General features: G+C 37.6%; 1 protein-coding gene across 3 annotated transcripts in view; it reads left to right on the forward strand.

Moving 5' to 3' along the window:
- BABAM2 (BRISC and BRCA1 A complex member 2) overlaps positions 1-21,696 on the forward strand; it is a 179,225-nt gene that overhangs the window by 138,690 nt on the left and 18,839 nt on the right. For all 3 annotated transcript variants that reach the window (XM_071577008.1, XM_071576998.1, XM_071576990.1), the window contains exons 9-11: positions 656-726; positions 2,211-2,293; positions 18,456-18,609. In XM_071577008.1, the coding sequence (XP_071433109.1) occupies positions 656-726; positions 2,211-2,293; positions 18,456-18,609 (308 nt within the window). The remainder of the gene's footprint in view (positions 1-655; positions 727-2,210; positions 2,294-18,455; positions 18,610-21,696) is intronic.

Genomic DNA, 21,696 nt, shown 5'->3' on the forward strand with positions numbered 1-21,696 from the left:
TGGTGCAAGGAGAATTTTGCCTAAGTCTTCCAAATTTAGCATTGTTGGATTTTGTCTGTGCCAGGATGGAAGTCTTTCAAAGCCTAGAATGCCTCAGAAATTGATGCTCACAGTTGAGTAGGTGGCTCCCTGAGTCAGCAAGGAACCAGTGAGAGAGCTTAGTGGTCAGAAGGTTTGTTGGAAGTGCAGTCGTCAGAAAACACCCAAGATCAGTTGTAGAAGATACTTACTTTTTCTTTTATTTTCTTTCATAACCAGAATGTTATTTTGACACAACCTACTGTCATTTCAGGTAACTGTGATTTGACTATCACAGCTTTCTACTCAAACTACAGTTAGGAAAGGCTGAGCATTTCTTTCCTTCACTCTTTATCTTATGCAGTTAAACAGCACTTCAATCTATTGTGAAAAGCTGAGTTTCACTCAGAAGTAAGTGAAGAGATTTCTTTACAAGATGTTCTATGTGCAAGATCCAGGGCTTGTTTTAAAGGCATTTTAGGATTCTTCAGGGAAATCGCACAGGCTAAATGTAGGATTTGGAACTACTACAATGTCAAACATAAATCTTCCTTAACAAGAACTATATGACAAACTGGGCTTCAGCTTTTTTTATCTTGTTACAGCTCTGGATTTGTTTTCTTCTTTCCTTTTTAAGGTACAGTATGTTATTCAGGGATACCATAAGAGAAGAGAGTACATTGCAGCTTTCCTGAGTCACTTTGGAACGTAAGTTCATTCGATGCGTTAGTTTCTGTAGCACGGGGGAAAGTAATTTTCTGCACATGGTTTGTGGTTGTGTTATTGCTGTCCACTGGATAAGAGGAAATCTAGTCAGTTTTCACAAAATTATGTGTATCAATTGTCTCTCTGTAGCAGTACTGGAATGCAGTTCAGCATTATTTCACTTCTGTGCCAGTTGGCAGTCTGGTTTTACTAGAAAATAGCTGATGGTGGGAAAGGACCAGTAGGGAATTTCTCCTTGTGCAGAAGAAATGTGCTTACTTCTAAATAAATGACTTGAGGAGTCTCACAGTAATAGGCACTGACTGAGGTGGGAGAATGGGGGAGCAGATATGGTTGCGAGCCTTTCAGGAGCCAAACATCGCTGCTTGGTGTAAAGAGAGGACTGTGAGACCAGCTGCTCCCACCACCGAGCAGTATGTTGTATCTCAAGAGAAAAGGCTGTTGGTTCGTGTTGAATTCCTGCAGATTAGGCTGTGGCCATATCCAGGCATGATGCATTAGCTTCACAAATCAATTAATCAGGACTACCTTGGCACTCTGAGGAGTTGGCACTTTGGTTTCCCACCTAAATACTGACTTGAGCAAGAGTCCCAAGTCTTTACCTACTTCTGGTGAGGGGTTTCTGCTTCCAAGGGGTGATGTCAAATGACATGGGTATTTGGGAGCCCTTCAATTCTCCTGTCTCTCAAATGAGCTTAGGAAAACAGGTGGCTTGAAGCATGCACCCAGATTTAATACAATGGTAAGGAGATAACAATGACTTGAGCTGGATATATGAGCAGACGGTCAATGCAAGCTCAATCTTTATCAACACAAGTTATTTCCTTTTCTTCTGAGAAAACTACAGTATAGAAATGGCCAGGTGTGCCAGTGATTGTATTAAATCCACAGTGTGGTTCATGAGGTCTGATACTGCTTGAGACTTTTAGAGAATATCAACTTTTCTCATGGTTGAAACTTGTAATATATCTGTTCAACAAGTGTTCTATATTGAATTTTTTGTATGCTTTTGTGTTTTGCTTATTTTAAATGTGCTCTTTTCAGTTTTCAAATTTAAACTCTCCTCAGCCTCCAAATTTACTTTCGCTTAATACAGAGTTGATAAATTATCTGAATTTGAGTTAGATACAGGGAATTTGTGTGTCTACAGATTTACCAGTTTGGGACTGCAGATGTATTAGCTGGTCTCCTTTTATTCTAAAGTGTATTTATGTAAACTGAACATGGCCTTTCTTTTGGTAAAGTACTCCAATACCTCAGCATAATTAAGAAGATTATTAAGATTAAAAGTTTGCTTTCATTTACATTTAGCTAGACAGTTGCAGCTGTTAATAAACAAAGCAAATACTGGAAGTTTCTGAGCAAACAAAAAAAAAGCCCAATCCCTGTAATACAAAATTTACATATTAATCGTTCAGTATTAGAAGGTAAAAATGGTATTAATTTTTTTGTTTTTCTTTTGACAGTGGTGTGGTGGAATATGATGCAGAAGGCTTCACAAAGCTCACTCTGTTGCTGATGTGGAAAGATTTTTGCTTCCTTGTTCACAGTGAGTAACACTTTGCCTCAAGCATAAATGTCTATCCTCTTGAAGATACAAGTTCAAAAGGGAAAAAATACAATTACAGGAAACAAGTAAAAAGTTTTAGCTATTTTTATCCAGTGCTTAATGTATTTTTGATGTGACCATGACACTTAGAAAACACAAAATCCCAATTGTATTTGGAGGTGGGAGAGTTGGAAAAGGGGAGAGGATCCACATTGATAGTGAAATGTCAGCTTTACAGAATGCCAAAAGTGTCCTGGGAAGGTGTTCTGGTCATTTGAGGCAGAATTAAGTTCATGGTTGTAGCTCAGCCTTTCAAAAGTGTCAGTAATGAAAACCAATATTATACTCAACCTGGGAATACCTAAAATCTTCTGTAATTGTCAGAAATTAATGCATTGATAGCAACTGTAAAGACTCTCTCTTTGATGTAGGGAAAATATATTACATGAGAAATACACTATACTGTCATTAGGATCCAAAAGGTATTCCTAGACTGAAACTGTGTAGGCAAAACTGTCTTAACAGTCCTAGATTTGCTGTCATTTGAAATTTTTAAATAAAGAGTGTATTGCTTTCAAAAATACATTCTTAATTAAATAAATATGTAGGAATTAGTCCATGAGGAAAATAGTAAATGTAGCTTTGATACATGTTACCTTTTATGTTACATGTTACCTTTACATGTTACCTTAAGTAGCAATTGTTATTTTTCCTTGTGCTATGATGAAATTCGGAGATATCAAAGATGTTTTGGTCTGGAGAAATTCAGTCATATTACTCTTTAGTTTTGATTGGTACGCTTCTTATTTAGGTTTAGAAGAATTGCATTGCAGTCTGAGCAGCTGCAGCATTGGTGTTTGGTAACATTTTGGCACTGGAATCTTGGAGATTATGTCATTTTTGATTGTGGGCTAGCTTTCCATGTCGAAAACTGTCTTGATGACATAATAGAAATTTGTCCCAGAATTTTTAATGCAGGGAGTGAGGATTTCCATCATTCAGAGAAGTTTTTCAGCCCATGTTGTGTTGGAGATCATAATAAATGGTCTTACTATCCCTTTCTTTTTGTAACAGAAGTTTACCACACTGCAATGACCCTAAAAGGCCTAGAAAATTCAAATCTGAAATTAAAACACTTCTGTCATATTATCATTTATGTTGTGGGGAAAAAAATAAAATAATTAAAGCTGATATATTTGGGAAAATTATTTTTATTAAGTCTTTACTTACATTTCAACTACAATTGAGGATTGGTCACTGAACAATTGTCTTCTACCTGATGGCATTTCTTTATGGACAGCCTTCTTGAAGATTTCCTACCTTTCTTACTCCCCTACATATTTGGGTTAATTTAATCAGTGCTAAAACTCCTGTGGATTTGATTTGTGCTGCAGGATAATATAATTTAATACATGTTGAATCAGTTATATTTCAGGGGAATCAAAATTCAAATTTCTGCTAAATAACAGAGTAGGTTTTAACTGTGTAATATTCATAGTATTCAATTAAACTGGCATGAAAGCTACAATTATAACTGAATAGTTTATCACTATGTATTAACCCTGTGGCCTTAAAAATCATACAGTGTCTTAGCTGTGTAAGCCATTGCATCACCCGCTTGTTGAACAATCCACTGCAAAAGCATTTATGTTCCCTGCACTGAAGGATATTGCAATGAAAGGACCGAAACCTGCACTTCATTTCCTGAGTGAAGTAATATAGGCTTTCATCTCTAAACCACTGACATAACTATGTATATTATGGTTGAATATTTAGCAAGCGTCTAATAAAATGTCTGGGAGAGATAGCAATAAGTTGAAAACTGTTCTACTTCAAATATTTACTGTAGTACATAGATAAAATATTCAGACGAGGGTAAATAGGTCAGTATTCAGCAAGCACCATGGCAAATCACATGAAAGGAACCACAGTAAATTATACTGGCATCTAAATTTTGGTTAAAATTTTAGGTTTAATTGAGATGATGAGATTTATAAACCTTTACGTGAGTTGTATTTCCTTTAAAAGATGCATTCAGAGATTTCAAAAATAACTGGCATTCTTTTACAACTATTTGAATTCTGAGTTACAATTTTGTTTGGACACTAGGAAGCAAAAAATCTTAGAAGTAAGGTGAAGTTTTTCAGGATAGTTTTATTGAGGGAACTGTTTAAAGAGAACAGAAACAGAAAAATAGTTATGAATTACCTAAGCCAAATAACCTTAGAACAATTTCACTTGCTAAAAAAAAGAATTGATTTGTGCTGTAGTTACAGAATGAAGAGTCTGCCCACTCTACTTGAAAACACCAAAGAGCTACCTAGTTGCAAACTTAATCATTAGCTTAATGAAGCCGCTGCAGTTATTATATTAGATCAAAGACCAGTCAAAGGAATTGTTGTGGTGGTTTAGTTTTAAGAATTAATCAAATGCTTTCAAATATAAGACAGAAGAAATAAACATTTAGAGAAGTTCATGCATCCACGTGGGAAAGGAAATCGTCCATCAGTCTTTCTGCTTTTGATATTGATACTGTTTATGAGTAAGTCTCAGTATGAAGCTTTGTAAGTAAATTTCAATAGACTGCAGATTTCTTTCTCTACTTGTTTATGAATCAGCTATGATTAGTTTTTGCAGACAGGTATTTCTTCATACTCTTGTTCCTGCATACAGTCTGTGTATACACCATGTATAAATCATAGTATTATTTAGGTTGGAAAATACCTCTTAGATCCAGTCCAGCCATTGATGCCATAGCTAGAACAATGTTAGATAAAAACATGTTACATTACCTGTACATAATTAAGAATTAAATAGCCTTATCAGTATAAACACAAGAATAGGACTCCGAAGCAACCTTTATTTGGGCTTTTCAAGGATTAATTTCTATCTTGCAAGATTTTTTTGTTATCAGCACAAAGAAAATTGACAGAAGTGGGATCAGTTGCAATAGCAAATTAAACACTACTTCTGTTAGTTGGTTATTTAAGACATCTTGGAAAGGACAAACATGAAATTAAAAAGGGTTTGTTTCTCTGAACATTATTTCAGGGGGTGGAGAATGCTGGACGCTGCCAGCATTCGTATTTCAAGTTTGGAGGGGATCTCAGCTGAGGTGAAGTTGGTGGGATCATTTACTGGAACTGACCTCAAGTAATTGTAAGGGATTTCGGGTTCTGTGTGAGTAATGCCACTGACACAGGAGGTCAGAAAACAACAGACCCAGAGCATTAATTGGGTTATAGGAGGCTAAGCTTATGAGTATCAGGCTTTGGACGCACACCTGCTTTTTTTGGTGGAAGTCATCAGTGCCAGTTTCTGATGTGTTCTTGTTTGGATATTGCTGTCGGCACACAGTTTTTGGAAGAGCAGTTTGTGCCAGTGCAGTCAGGTTACAGAGTTTGAATTGATGGCCTTAGCTAAACAATTCTAGTTCTCATAAACCTCCTTTGGGTCTGGATTAGCACATCTGTCCAAAGCCTCAGAAAGGAGCTTGAAAAATAAGGACACAAAGAATTTTTACTAGCTGTGTTTGTCAGATGAGACTTGGGAGGAGGGCAAAAATAGTGGTATTTTGGGAAAGAGCATTAGTAGCTGGGAAGACAAGTTTACACTACTGTACAGAGGAAGTGCAGTTGATTCCAGAAGTGTTCAGAGAAAAAGGGACGTATGCCCACTTGCTGCAAATAAACAAAATTGTGTTGAAGAATTAAATCCTTCATTCTGTTCCCTTTCCAAACAGAAATAACTCATTAGGCCTCAGATACTGTTTCAATCATTCAGTAGAGTATCAGTAATCCTTATAATGTAGGTGAGTGTTACATTTTTGGACACTTGGTGTAGATGTTCCTGCCCTTGAAATGAGATTGCCCCACCTCTGGAAAGTCAACAGAACAGAGCTAATGAGTATTTGTCAGCCCCTTCATCTATTCCTCCAGCAGCTGTTTAAATAACGGGTTATACTTTAAGGTAGTAACGAGGTTTGGTAAAGTCTAAAATGGAAGGTTTTTCTTAGATGAATGTGTGTCAGATCACTTTACTATTACTAAAAAAGTATTTTGAGCCCATAGTGTGCCCTGGCAAGCCAGGAGGGCCAGCCATGTTCTTTGGGTGCATCAGGCAAAGCATCACCAGCCAGTCAAGAGGGGTGATTGTCCTGCTCTGCTCTGCACTGGGGCAGCCTCACCTCTAATATTGTGTGAGGTTTTAGACATCACAATGTAAGAAGGACATAAAGCTATTTGAGAGCATCCAAAGGTGGGCCACAAAGTTGTTGAAGAGCCTTGAGGAGAAGCTGCATGAGGAGTGGCTGAGGTCGTTTGGTCTGTTCAGCCTGGAGAAGAGGAGACTGAGGGAGACCTCATTGCAGTTACAGCTTCCTTGAGAGGGGAAGAATAGGGACCAGCACCGATCTCTTCTGTCTAGTGATCAGTGACAGAACTGAAGGGAATGGCTGGAAGGTGTGTCAGGGAGGTTTAGGTTGGATGCTTGGAAAACATTCTTCGCTCAGAGGATGGTTGGGCACTAGAACAGGCTCCCCAGGGAAGTGGTCACCAAGCCTGCCAGAGTTCAAGAAGCATTTGGACAATGCTTTCAGGCAAATGGTGTGACTCTTGTGACTGTCCTGTGCAGGGTTGAGAGCTGGACTTGATGATCCTTGTGGGTTCCTTCCAACTCAAGATACTCTATGATTTGCTAAATTTGGAACCCAGAATATGAGACTGTTTCATATAAACATGCCTGTAAATATTTCAGTAAACTGTTAATCTGCCTGTAACTTTGGCCATGGAGACCTCTCTGTTATGTAGGACCTATAGATCTTGTTAAATGTAAATGTAAGAAGTAGCTGGTATTTGTTGTTCTGATACAGTATTCAATGCAGTTGAAATACACTCAACGACTCCTGTGTGCTACTGGAGTATGAGTAACCATTTGAATGGTGTTTGTAGTTTTAGAGGTACATTTTTTTACATGTTCTGTCATGTCAGACTTGCTCACATACCTTTTGGAAGTGGAAAAGAAGATACTCTTCAGGAGTTGCTGTTCTTCATCAGTATTAGTGCCAGGCAGTCATCACAATTAACGCTTAAAATTCCAGGAGAAAAAGTCTTTGGTGATTGCACTGGTTCTACTTCAGGGAAGTTAGTCTGATAATGAAAGAGGAGTCTCTTCAATAAAAGATACAGAAAAATAAACTTGTTTGTCTGAGCCATTTCCTACAAAAATACGTCATGTATTGAGTGGAATATTTACGTTAGATTGTTTTAGGAGCTTTTATCTAGTGAGGTGTTTTGGCTTCCTTACATAGTGTTTTTATTTTGTTCTTCTCATAGTTCCTCAAGTGAAAATGGGAATTTATGCCTCTGTTTACTGAAGAAGGTAGAAGAGAATCTGACACTGTGAATAACAAGGTGTAGGAGAATGGATTGGTATCTGGTACTGTCAGGAAAGCGAGACAGTTCAGCAGAAATGCCAAGCATAACCAAATACATGTGTCAGGAGTCTCCTAGACTGAGAAGTTCAATGCAGATCAAAAAAGTTATCAAATATTGTACAAGTCTGCCTTTTCATTCTTAAATGAGAAAATGGAAATTAACAAAGTCACAGTGTTGTAAAACTGACTGGAAAAAGTCAAAAGCCATTTGGATCTTGTGTTTGGAAGTAAGCAGAGAAGTATCTTTCTCCTCTGACTCTCTCAGTACTTCCAGTTCGTTCCATGTATTTCTTTGAATCTGGTCTTGAATGTTCCTTAGGGCATGTCATTCTGCCTACCGCAAAATATACCTTAAGCAGAGGGGGTTTCTTCAAAACTTTGTACATTGTTTTAATCACTCAAACAAAGCATTCTATGTGACTTCTCCTGTGTAGTGAAGTGCATATTGCTTAACTAAAGTCAGTGAAAGCTGCAGATACACTGCCATGCTGTGGACCAGACAGTGATGGAAAAGTAGCCTGAGTCACAGGCACACAGTTCTGCACTAAACTAGGTATAGGCATAGAAAGGGGTTAATCCTAAGACTGAATTGCAGCATTTGAAAAATTAGTGAGTCTTTTGCTAATCATTTTTCTCCATGGCATCCTTTTCTCCTTGTTTTCTAAGGGATACTGCCAACTAGATTTAGTTTGAAAATTTTAATGAAAGCTGATAATTTTATTTTTGACATTAAGAAAACTTTAAACATTGTGTTCCTTTGATTCCTTCGTGGGTATTTACTCATATGTGAGCCAAATGAGATTTTTTGTGTTTAGGCATTGATCATGGATGCAAGTGGAACCTGAAAAACGGAGGTTTTCTTTTCCTCTTTTTCTGTTTCTCTGTGTCCATTTTGTTTTCATGTCACTCACTATAAGCTAGTTTTAGGTTTGTATTTGTAGTTGCTGAAAAAGGGAAATGGACCCTAGGCAGTTAATAAAACTTGGTACAGACAGCAACCAACAGGAAACAACTGTTGTGGTAGGAATTAGGCTTTACAAGTATCTTATGATGGCCTGATGTGGGTGGACTGGCAAAGTATTCTAAAGTGTAACTTTTCTGTGGATATGACTTTTTTTAATTTCTGAGAAATGCATATATTTGCCATGCTTTTAAAACTGCAGTATATTGCTGTAGACATTAATTGACGTTCTTCCAGTAACTACAAGCACTTTAACAAATGGACTGAAAGGTTTTGTAATAACTTCTTACAAAATTGCATTTTTCAGAAAAGTGAACTGTTGATTTTTCTTATTTAACAGCTATATCTAGAGTACAACTACTATGTGCCCAAGTATGTGACAGATAACTAAAATTTGCAGAAAAGATACCTGACATGGAGAAGGGACATAATCCTATTTTATCCACTCAATTTTTGAAAAGAAGTAATTGTGTCAAAGACGTCATTGACAGGGATGGGACTTGGCTACAGATTGTGGTGCTTGTTCTTCTTACTCCTTGTCTCGTGTCTTGTGTCTATACCTTTCAGCAACTCACATGGCATTCACAGATAGTTTTTCTCTAAGGTGAGAACTGCATCAAAGGTGCGAGATACAGCAAGTAGAAAATTGCTCATAGTAGCAAGTAGAAAGCAGATATCTTGTTTTCAGTCTGGAAGGGAAATTATGAGTAGGGATTTCATGGATGAGTGCTGAGTTCAATATCGGGCAATGCTTTCATTAAAAAAACAGGATGATACAGAACACTACAGTATTATTCTTATGAAATGTCTAGAAATAAGAACTGCATCAAGATAAGAAATAATTTCAGAATCTTTCTTCTCTATCTCCTTCCTTTTTCTATGCAATTACAATTACTTTGTCACCAAAGTAAGTTTTTTCTAAGAATCCATGTGGCATAGCAATGGCAGACAAAAGTGACTGCAGAATGCCTTTTATGAAATAGATAAATATAATTTACTTTGGAATAATAAGAAATACACCTTGGTTTAGAGGTGAAATGGGTCACAAAGATGCATAAATGTTTAAATGGGGGGAAGGAGGGACAACTTAAGCTGCGTTTCTGTCTCCTTTGTCAGCAGTTCCACTGCTCCATTCAGTAGCACAGTCCCACATTTTCCCTAGTCCTCCTTTCACTCTTGCTGTTCCTGTAGCAGCCCATCTTGAGACCTTAATTCTCCTTGCCAGATTCAACTCCAGGTGACCTTTGACATTCCCAGTCCTGTGTCTGCATGTTCAAGGAGTGTTGACATCTCATGTGCTTCCTTTTTACGTTTGAGTTCAGTCAGAGGCTCCTTGTTCATCCATGTAGGCCTCCTGCTGCTATTGTTTGCCTTTCTGGTCATTGGTGTGGACTGTTCTTGGACTTGGAAGAGGTCATCATAGACCCTTCTTCTCACCAAGATTATTATTTCATAGTGTTCTTCCATGGGAAGAGCAAGGTCCCTGAACAGCCCAAAGCCTGCTCCCTGTAGCTTAGGGGTGTTATCCTGCTGTTTGTCTTATATCATTCTCAAAGGAGTATTCACAAAAGAGCACCAAACATGGCTGGTGGTCTAGAAAGTAGGTCTTGAAAGAATATGTTCTACAAAGTAGTTTTTAGGTAATCAAAAGGCAATAAGATGGATAAGCCTCCAGAACTGTTGAAGGGGGTTTGAAGAGTAAAAGTGATACACTGTAATGTTCAGGAGTGGGAAAAATGCAATGGGGCCTGTGTAGCAGTAAAGCAGATTTCAGTTTAGCTTTAAAAATATCTGGAGTGGCTTAGTTGGCTGGTTGGGCCAGACAAAATCACTCTGCATTGTGATTTGAAAGCTGTAAGCCTGCATAGAGCAAAGGCTGAAGGAACAGGATAGCACCTGTGTCAGCAAAGGGTCCTCTTGACCTGCAGGATAATGTCACACTGATCACAGATGAGAATGAAGTAAATCAGTTTCCTTTCAAATCCCAGGCAGCATTTAAAACAGGAAAAAGAACTTCTTTGCAAGCCTCATAATCTTAATAAAATGTTGGTGAGAAAAGACCATGTTTTGCGCAGCTGCTTTTCAGGTAAAAACATGCTTTAGAAGTCTTGCTGCCTGGTTGGAAAGTAATGAAAACTTCTCAGCAATTAGTAGGGCACCTCTACTGGGAAAGCAGAGGAAGGTTTTTGCAGTGGTCACCAGCCTGTGCCAAGAAAGGGCACAGTGTACTTTTTACACCCATAACAACTGCGACTGTGTTTAAGTGTCAAGCTTCAGACAACTCAGATGGAGAAGAGACAGTTTTTAGTAGCATCAGTCTCATCAGCACTTAGAGAAGTTACTATAGAAACTGTTACAGCAGGAACAATAAAATGGAAGGAGGAGGGAATGAAGATGTTTGAGAATTTGAAGTAAAAATAAAACAAAATGTGAGTAGCTACCTGAAGCTGGTGAGGTAAAAATAAAAAAACCTTTATCTTAATTGAGATAATCATGAGTACAAAAATTAGAGAAGGAAAAGACCTGTAAGACAATTATGCCATTTCTTTAGGCTTGATACAGGATCTTGAGGATTCCATGGGATATTTTTAGGTGGTGGTCCAGTCTTTCTGTAGAAGTCCAAAAGACTGAGGCTTATTTTAGATCACAGAATCACAGACTATTCTGAGTTAGATTGGACCCACAAGGATCATCAAGTCCAGCTCTTAAGTCAATGGCTCACATAGGGGATTGAATCCATGATCATGGCATGATGACACTCCAAAGCAAGAAGACATTATGAAGCTGGTTTTGGGTTACATCACTTTTTCATGGCCTTTGACCACTTAGCTGGAAACTGCTTGAAGAATATCTTGATTTGATCTGTTATTTAGTTCCTCTGTAAAATTAAACAAAGAATTAGATACTCTGTCTGCAGTACATGACTGTAACTTAAGGTATTTGAACTATTTTTGTCACATGATATGAAAATACTGGTATGTATGAAGGATGGAGGACTTAAAAAAGTACAAGTTATGATAAAGACATGAGATACTTTTACAACTATATAATATGCCTGTGTTGAAAGAATCAAAACAATTGTAATCATAAATCCAGTTGCAATTGGTGCCTAGACTCTTCCCATTATCAGTGGAATGGGACCCACAAGGTAGATACAGCAGTGTCATGTAGTCCCCTTCAAAACAAAATGGCTTACGTTATAATAAAATAAAAACCACCAAAACCAGACAAAACCAACTAACAAACCAAAACAAAGACAGCTAATTAAACAAATGTATTCTGTAATGTGTCGGAATAGCTTAATCCATTGCAACTCATTGTTTCCATTCTGCCTACAGCAGTTTGTCTTTAGTTGTTTGTCTGTATGTTCTGTTAGTACAGAACTGATTCAGTTAAGAAAAAAACAGCTATTCCTTTTTTTCAGAGTATTTACTTGCATTTTCATAGTATTTATTTGGAAATGTTTTGTACTTAAGTCATCTTACTCATTTACTATACAAGTGTTGACTTTGCCGATGGGGTGGATATTTCCTGTAGCAAGGGCAGACCTAATTATTTCAAAACCAGCTGTGATTACCAACACACCCAAAATGCCATAAGTGTCTCAACTAAAATTCCATAAACGGCTTTTCATTTCAGATTTGAAATTTTGAAATGTTGATTTCAAAATAGCTTCTTCCTGCAAAGAAGATCCTGTTTTTCTCCGGAAGGGATGTCAACCCTAATAATATTCAACAAATTCAAATTCCTGTGAGTGTGCTCTATTAACCTAAAGTCCCACACTAATGCCATTGATATGTTGTCATCCTGGCTCTCATTCTTCAAGAATAAGTCATCAGACACCAAAGCAGGATATCTGTGGCATTTAGTAATTCTTTGAGTGTTTGGAACCAAATTCCCCCTTTCATTTTTTGCCAGCAGAATGTAGGCTAAAGGCCTTGACAAGAGTCAAGGAAAAATTCACTAGGCAAAATAGCCTGACATCCTGCCCTGCAAAGCTTTGTGCCAGACACTACAGTCCCCAAAATGCTTGTGGCTAAGTTTATTCAGGTTTCTCTATAGGTGAAGGTACTGGAATATTTATGTAAAAACTGAAGACAGCTCTTTTCCCTTGAAGTCAGGTGAAGATTTTTCACCCATCATACAGGCTGTCTGAAACAGCTTTCTCATAGGAGAAGTAATGCCAGAAAATCTAGTAGAAATTTTCTTTTGGTGTGTGTTGTTATATAATAGGGTATATGTGTTGCGACCGAGTTGCATTGCAAGTTCATGTGGGTCTCATCTACATTAACACATGAAAACTGGAGAGCTCTGAGTTCAAGGAACTTTTCAGTTTGAGGCAGTGCATTCAAATCCACAAGTTGTTTATCCCAGCAGTGCAAGCTCAATTGCCCAAGTAAAGGCAGAGGGAATGTGAAATTCAGTGAATCAAAAAAGAACAAGCAGAAAGATTATGAATATGTACTAATAAGAGACAGAAAGACAGCTCTGGAGACGGGAATATGTTTCCTGTTTCCATTACTTATTTCATCAGAAGTACTTGAATGCAGAAACAGTCTCTCGCCAAAGCTGGATGATAAGTAAGGAGTGAGTCAGGGAATTTCAGGAAGAGAATGGATAGTATCAGGCTAAGATTGTTCAGTGTTCTCTGGAGATTTCAGTTTAACAAATCTTTCCTGTACCCTTCTTGTTTTTCTGGTGAAATAATTTAAACAAAACTTTCACATATCCAGTAATCATTGATTCTGTAGTACCTACTGTGGCAGTCAGCATTGGGTGGATTTGTGTTTGGCTGTATAAAATATTATCTGCTGTTAAGTCTCAGAAGCACTGGGTCTCACAGGCTGGCACTGAGCATCAGTGGACAGGTTGACAGGTTGTCCTTCCTTGTTCCTTCATTTCTTATCTGGAATTGGTAAAGAAACTCTCAACTTGTGAAGGTTCTGTGAAACAATTTTTTAAATATTTTATATAGCTAACAACATTCTTAGGATAATTAGAACCATCACATTGAAAAGGTCATGCAGAAAGGAACACATACTTAATATGCAAGGCTTCAGTGTTGTGTAGTAAATAAATGCAGAGCGGTAGAGTCTGTGAGATGGGGAAAAGCACAGCAAAGTCTCCTTTGGTCAGCTCTGTCCAGCCCAGGAACTGAACTGGAAACAATACTGTGTTATGTTGTGTTTGAAGACTGTTCTGTAAAGCAAGTACAGATTGAATTAAGGTTGTGCATACCACGGAACCTTGTAGAAGTAGAACTCTCAGCAGTAAATTACCCAGATCAGACGGTGTTCATGAGTGCAAAACAAATTTCAGGTGCAACAAACTGCAGCAGATTCAAGCAACCCAAAGGTTATTAAGATAACCAGTATAGTAGCACCCAAGCATTAAAATTGTAGATAACATTCAGTGAATAAATGTTGACTTTTGTGAAAACAAATATCTAGATTTATCCAGTGCCATAGAAAGGATGAATAAACCTTTTCCATAGAACAAGAGAACAGTATATGGAAAAATTTATAAATATTACCATGTAAGTGTTTTGAAATATTTTAATGGTCAGCATGCATTTCAAGCATGGTTTTGATTCCCCATCTCATCTCTCCAGTACTTCAAGGCAGGGAGGAGGGCAATATGATAAACCTGCCCTTCTGAGCATTTTTCCTTCAGAAATCTGGTAGCAGCACTGGGACATGCTTTTGCTGACACATTCCTTTCACATTTCATATTCTGTTTAAAAAGCTGTAAAATTAGATGCTGAAGATACTATTTTAAAATTACTAAGACAGTCAAAATCAACTTTTTAGTTGTTGACATACCTTAACAAACTGGGTAGCCTGTTCCAGGTCTCACATTTTTGTTTTTTAAGAAAATGAACAATTCAACCTTACAGATTCCTTGCACAGTTTCTTAGTTGTTAATGAAACAAGATTTTGGCTTTAAGATAACTATGCTTTGAATATATGTATGCATTAAATGCTAACAAGTCAAGAAGCAAATTTGTGTTCCTTCTAGATAGTTTCTTACATTTCAAAAAGAGAGCAACTTCAACTATTTATAAACTGTAATTAAGTTTCTTTACAACATGACTCATTCTCAACAAGCAAGTCCTTTTTCTTTTGCTTTCTTATGAGCTGTGTGGGAAAATTAGGGTTCAATCACTGAAGAATTTACTCAATGCTTAATTACCCATAAACAGCCCTCCAAGTTCTGCTCATGCAGAGTTAGCATAAAGACATGATTTTCCCCACACTATGACTGTCTAAAAATTGACTTCTTAAAAAATGATCTCTAAATTGTAACATAGGAGAATGCAGCGTTTTACTGTGGTATTGGCTTCTTTCTCCAGTCTACTGCTTTGAGTTCCTCATACATTCACAGTGTGATGCTTAGGAAAGACAAAGTAAGAAATCATCAGTATTAAATTACTTTGAGCATGGAACTAAATTGGAAAGCTTTACTTTCCTGAATGAGCTAATTGTTTAAATTTTCCAAAGGAAATGTTTCTATTTCTGTGAGAGAAGGGGTAAATGGAACTTCCTTTGACATACTTTTCGTTTTAAATCTGAGTTTGAGAGCAGCATTTTTACCTTCATAACCAAATATTACTGCTTAACTGCATGACTTGTATAAACTTGCTAGTTGCAGTGACTCATTTATGCAGATGAAGCTATTTTTAGGGAGATAATTTGCAGTGTTTAGAAGAGAGGAAAAAAGGGAGAGAGAGTCCTACTAAGAGCTAGATCCCTCATTATAGTTTACAGAGCTCGTGAACTCAGCATCCAAGCAAAAGATGACTAAGCAAGGGGTCTATTGGTACTTTCAGGAATTTACAGACATGAGTCATCTGCTTATTTTCTGCAGACATATCACCAGGGTACTTCTGAGTCAGCTGTTATTTGGAAATAGTACTTGTATTCAACATGAATACATTTCTGTAGTTCTTAGGTAACTAGCATGCCAGACCAACACAAACTTTTATAGTTTGGCTAGTTCAGGTGTTGATCTACAGAACTGGTCTGTTGTTTTTAACTGTGATGCATTTTTCATGGCAAAGTGTCAGTGTTATCTTGGGTGTAATTACAGTAACACCTTTGCTACCTTATTGCATGAGGGCAGATCTGATTCTTTATTAATACATAGACTGAGAGTCAGACTGCCTATACACTACCAGGTAAAAAAAAAAAATTTTTGATCAACCTGTGTGACTCTGAGCAGAATTTCACCTTGTATATCCGATGCACTTTTCCAGCATGAATTACCAATGATACTTGGTTCTTTTTTGCATTCCATGCACTAGTAGTGTCAATGGGCAGGCATCCACTGCGACAGAAGCAAGTTCTTGCCTTCCTTTCCTACTGCTGAAATAATAGCTGGCTACCTTGAGATATGTATAACACTTTACAGCTCAAGGCTATTTCCTGTTTACTGGTCTTTTAGGTGTGGTTGTGTTCCAGAATTAGGGACAGGTTATTTTACTTGGTCTGGACTCATCCACACCTTGTATTAAGGAAACACTTGAGTTAGAAAACTAATGTTGGAAATCAAAGGCAGATCAAATTTTTTCAAAACTGCAGTTCAGGGTAATACTGCTGTTGCCCAGATGTGGGATGCACAGTTTTGAATCTAATTTTATTATCTGGTTTATCTGATCAGTTTATAATGTAATTTGCGAAAATTCCTGCACAAGTTTTGGTTAATAGAACAAGACTTTTTTTGTGTTATATTTTGTTGGTACCTTCTGATAACAAATGGAAGTATCTCTGTAGTGAGAGCACTGTTTTGATTCTCCATTTAAACAGCATTTCTAGTGCTAGATACTTTGTGTTAAGAGTAAACCTTTCGTTTTAGGTAACAGGAGGAAGTGTTGCTGCTTGCCCCTGTTACGTAGATGGGGTTTTCAAAGTTAGAGAAAGTTAGAAGTTCTCAACTTAAAAAGTTAAGTATAAGGGCTAAATTATTACTTGAATGCTTTGCTAAAGTTTGTTGTTCCTCTCACACGGTGATAAAATACAGAAGTATAGAAGAGTTTTCTGTTAAGGAGTTGGTACTTAAGAAGGGAAAAAGATGCACCAGAAGAACAGAGTTTAAGCACTCAGAGCTGAAGTAGTATATTTATAACATTAAAACAGAAAACCAGGCTGCTTGTTTTTTAACTCCTTGACGGTGCAGTCGTTCAGAGACTGAGGCACACACACCATTTGTGAGGGGAGGAGACAGTTTGCTTGCTGATAAATAGCCACGTTACACCGATGTTTTTCAGAGTTGTTATTTAGTAATCATGTTATAAAGGGGAATTTGATGGAGCAATCCTTGAATCTAACCTTTGTTAAGGCAGTGATCTGCCCTCAAATTAGCAGAACTCTGCCCATGTCATTAGCGCTGAAGTATCTGCTGGAAGCTGCTGTGTGGGCTGAGTCACCAGGACTCCGGCACTGTCACGTGTAGCTCAGACACTGGGTCATGAACTGAGCAAGCACTTCACCCACAGTGATTTCTTGTATTTTGAGGCTACAGCTGGAATAGCACATTTGGTTTGGGTACTTCATGGCTACAAACGCTTTTACTCATAGAGCTTGGAGGGTAATTTAGGGAAAAGGGAGATACGGTGTGGCTGATGCACATCAGACGATTTAGATGATTAGAAAACCTGGAAAATGAAGGAAGTAGCAGTGTAATAGCATGGAATTGGGCAAGTAAAACCTGTCTTACACTGATATCTCAGTCTATATGCAGAGATTTTATAAGAAGTGCTGGAATCTCTGCTCCAGGAAGTGTTTAAAATACAATTCCATTGCAGTGTTCTTTCATTGTGCAGAATTAAAGAACTGGGATTTGGAGGATAACAAAAAGTACAGTCGTAGGTGCTTTATAAATTAAGTCTATACCTTTAAAAGAAATATACTTTGTTCTGTTAATTTTGGTTTTGTATTAGACATCTTAGTGATTCAAGTCTGTTGTCATAACTCAATTTAACTACAGATTGCTTAAAAGTAGACAGAGAAAATATAAACTGTAATTCTAAGAATGAAAAAGGGAAAAAAAACAGTTTCTGACCATGAAAACATATGCCAGTTTCAAACTGTTGCAGACCATTTTATTGTTCTGCCAGACCTAGCTGATCATGAGACAGTGATAAGCAAAGGGAACTAAGAGGTTCTGATTTTTATTTTTAGTGAGATATTTTGGGTATTAATGACTTTGCAGTGTGTTTTTAGGTTTGTGGGTGTTTTTTTGTCTAGCAGATGACAGCAAGTTGAAATCTTTTCCAACTCATGTGACTGAATCTTTCTACATCCTTTATCAAATCATTTAACCACTTTAGGACCCAGGCAGCTATAAAATGAGAGTGATAATGCTATTTATGTCCACGGGAGTGCTAAAATGCATTGGCCAAAGCAGATAAAAAGAAATTTGATTATTGAATGGGATACAGAATGCATTTTATGATTCTTCAATAGAGAATATTTCACTATAAAAGGAAAATAACTTAATCATGATGTAAATTTTATGATTAACACTAGTTAAACTTTTTTTGATGTGCTTTACAGAAGTGTTTTGATAAAGCAAAGCATCCCATACAGTTATAGGCTGGAATCATTACTTATGAGAAAAACAAAGGTATATTTATAACTAATTATCGATCATCAATTTCTCCTTTTCTGTCACTTTTTAACCCATAGAAGGGACTGTTATTTTTCCAGTGAAAAAGGGAGAAAATGCAGTTGTGTGTTTTCATGACTTTTTTTCTTTTTGAATTACAGTTGACCTACCCCTTTACTTTCCACGAGACCAACCAACCCTAACATTTCAGTCCGTCTACCACTTCACTAACAGTGGCCAGCTGTACTCCCAGGCCCAGAAGAATTACCCGTACAGCCCACGCTGGGATGGTAATGAAATGGCCAAGAGAGCAAAGTAAGTCAGATTGCTATTTCCTGCTAAAATACTACATTTGTTACACAGGTCTCTGTGGATAGAAGTTTCATGGATTTAACTGTACATCTCCAGTGTTTCAAAAGCTGAACCTGGTTTTGTTCTCATACAGCCCCAGTGTTCCCATAGAGGAGGGTAGGTAGATACTTTACTAATCATGCTTATTGCAGAGGACTGATCAAAAGAAGGCTCTTTCTGCTAGGCATTGTATGGGCACAGAGTAGTGACAGTCTCTGCTCCAAAGGACTTCCAATTTAAGTAGACGAGATTGCCCCTAGCAGGAGTAATCTGCATGGTAGAAGTCAGTCAAGGTAACTCCCTGCTTTTGTGTGGGTGTTGAGGGGACCCTGAAGGAAAGTATGTGAGATGGAGTGATGAGCAAGGAAGAAAACCCTGAAAGATAGGGAATTTGGCTGTGATAAAAAGATATGGAAGAACAGAAAGAGGTAGAGCAAACCACCAATCCAGCATAGGACACAGTCCTACCAGGTCTTGAGAAAGTTATCTGAAAGTCTGAGTATCTCTTGCTTTACTGCTTTTTTGTTGGATGGAAACAGAGAATCTCTGACTCTTTCCTCCACACTTTTTTTGCAAGCCTTTGTTTCAGGTTGAGGAGACACCGCTTCAGCCTGAGTATCCTCTCCCGTTAAAGGTGACAGGGCAGCCTCCCAGAGTGGTTCTGCTGCAAGGGCAAGTTGCCATGGGCAGTGGTACCCTCAAAGCTAGATATTATCCCTGTCTTCTCATGAAGCAGAACAGATTTTATCTGAATGGAGTAATGTGGACAGCAGCCTTGCAGCAGTATTTTGATTTTTCAAAGCATAAAAATGTTAGAACAGCAAGAGATTTAAGCAGGCTGATTATAAGTTGTTCAGCACATAAAAGCATCAAACTGCATAAATAACAAGGCATATTGGGATGAACATTTTGAGTGACAGTCAGAAGATTAAATTAAATCAGCAAATACGCATAAATAAGAGTTGAAACAAAAATAGTTCAAGCTGAGTAAATCAAATGAATGACACGGTCAGAGACTGTAATTTGGAAATGATGAAAGCAAACAACAATTGACTTAAGCATTTGTAGATTTCTATACTAATTTAAATTTTATAGACAACATCAAGTGACATTTGATCTTGGATTTTGATGCATGGCAGTAGAAAATTTTTACTAGTATTTGTTTTTGCCACTATACAAATTATAGGAGCAGCATTTCTTGATCAGGTATGTCTGGGGGGTTTTATGTGTGGACTTCCTTATTTTCTGTAGCAGAATATTATGAGTATTTTATTTAATAAATAAAAAAAAGAAGAAACAGTAACTGGAAGCATTACTGTGACTTTTTTTGTGACCATGCTACAAAATGCATTTCTTTTGCAGCTGAAAGCTTACAAGTACCTATGTGCTGTCTGCTAAGCGCATTCACTTATGAGTGGGTGTATACCAATGGACTTCTCTGCCCTGCACTTGAAATTTAAAAGTATTATAACAGTTCTCTTGAAAAGCACTAAATGTGTACACTTACTATCACATGTACATTTGGTGAGGTTATTCACTCTTACGTTTGAGCCTCTGCATTGAAGTTTTACACTGGGTACGTAATATGAGAAAGATGATGAGAAGCGGGGGAAGGCAGTGTGCTGAGATGTCTGAAATAGCTACCACTGAGCTGCAAAGAGACAGAGAAGCTGCTCTAGTTAAAAGTGCTTTGCTTGCAGGAACAACTAGTGATTCCTGAGTAGGTACCATAAATAAATCTGTATCAGGCAAAGTATGATGTTATGATACGTGTGAGCGTATTTTAAGAAAGACTTTTAACACGGTTGAGGATCTTATGTAAACAGTGTTTAAAATATTTGCTAGGTCTTCTTGGAATAGGTTAATATGTTTCAACACAACAAAATAGCTTTTCATTCTAGTTTATTTTTACTGCAGACAAGTTATGGACCAACTGTATTGGAGTATATGTTGATAGATAGGAAAGCATTCTAATTAAATGTATTAGTTCTAACACCACATCAAAACTTGCCACATAAAAGCAGAAAGGAAGGATACATGATTTACCCTCCAGAAACAATGTTATTCTGCTCAGTGGAAGTAAATTTAGCCTTAGTTAAATCAGAGGCAACTTGTTTGTGTTTCTACATACTCTCAGTTAGATTTTACTTATATACAGGCTTTTCCCCTCTTATTCAAATGGTCTCCCAAGTGCTTGGCATTCTTTGAGACAAAACATTTGTTTATCTTCCTGGCCACTGCTCTAGGGCCACAGGATCTTCCACTTTCCAGTATCTGACCAAATTCTCTGCCGTTCTTCTCAGATACCTCAGGGCTCAATGCACATCATCTTCCTCACTGGAGCTAAAGACACCATCAAGGACAGCTTTTTCTTGCTCTTGCACCAACATGAAGTTTGAAGTAGCATCAGTCAGAGATTTTCCCATCCTCAATTTTGGCAAGGCCTGCCTCTGTTTTCAGCAACTCACCACAGCCTGCTTATTCATGGGCAGAGTTGTCATAAGTTCATGCCAAAGGGATTTTGATTTGTTCCTAGCCTTCTCTCAGAGTTGTTATTTTGCTTTGTTGTTTTTTTCCCCCAAACAGGTGAGCCCATCCAATTCCTTCCGTGAAGGGACTAGACTTGAAAGTCTTGGTATCCTTGCTTATCTTTGTGGCCCCCAGCAGAAGTAGGCATTTCTTTTGAAGTCAGGACTTAACCTTTTGCTGTAGCCTTGAGACAATCCGTAGTAACTGTAGGTAGGGGCAAAATTTGACCCTACAATGCATACATATAAAAGTAGACTGTGTGTGTTCACACTTAAAGACGTATCACCTAAATCTAAAAGGCAAATTCTCAAATCAGAGTATCAATTTAGCTGGACATTCGTTATTCACAGAGAAAACTGGCTCATGTTCTCATCAAAGTAATTGGACCAATTTATGTCTGTCTGATAAAGTCCAAGAAGTTGAGCTCTCTGTGTCCTCCTAAGCAGATATTAAAATCACTGGGCTCCTTTGAGGCCCTCTGGCTTAGATTCCTTGCTGAGAGATAGCATCTGGTAACTGAAG

Source organism: Pithys albifrons, chromosome 2 (genome assembly GCF_047495875.1).
Source record: "Pithys albifrons albifrons isolate INPA30051 chromosome 2, PitAlb_v1, whole genome shotgun sequence".
Lineage (NCBI taxonomy): Eukaryota > Metazoa > Chordata > Aves > Passeriformes > Thamnophilidae > Pithys > Pithys albifrons.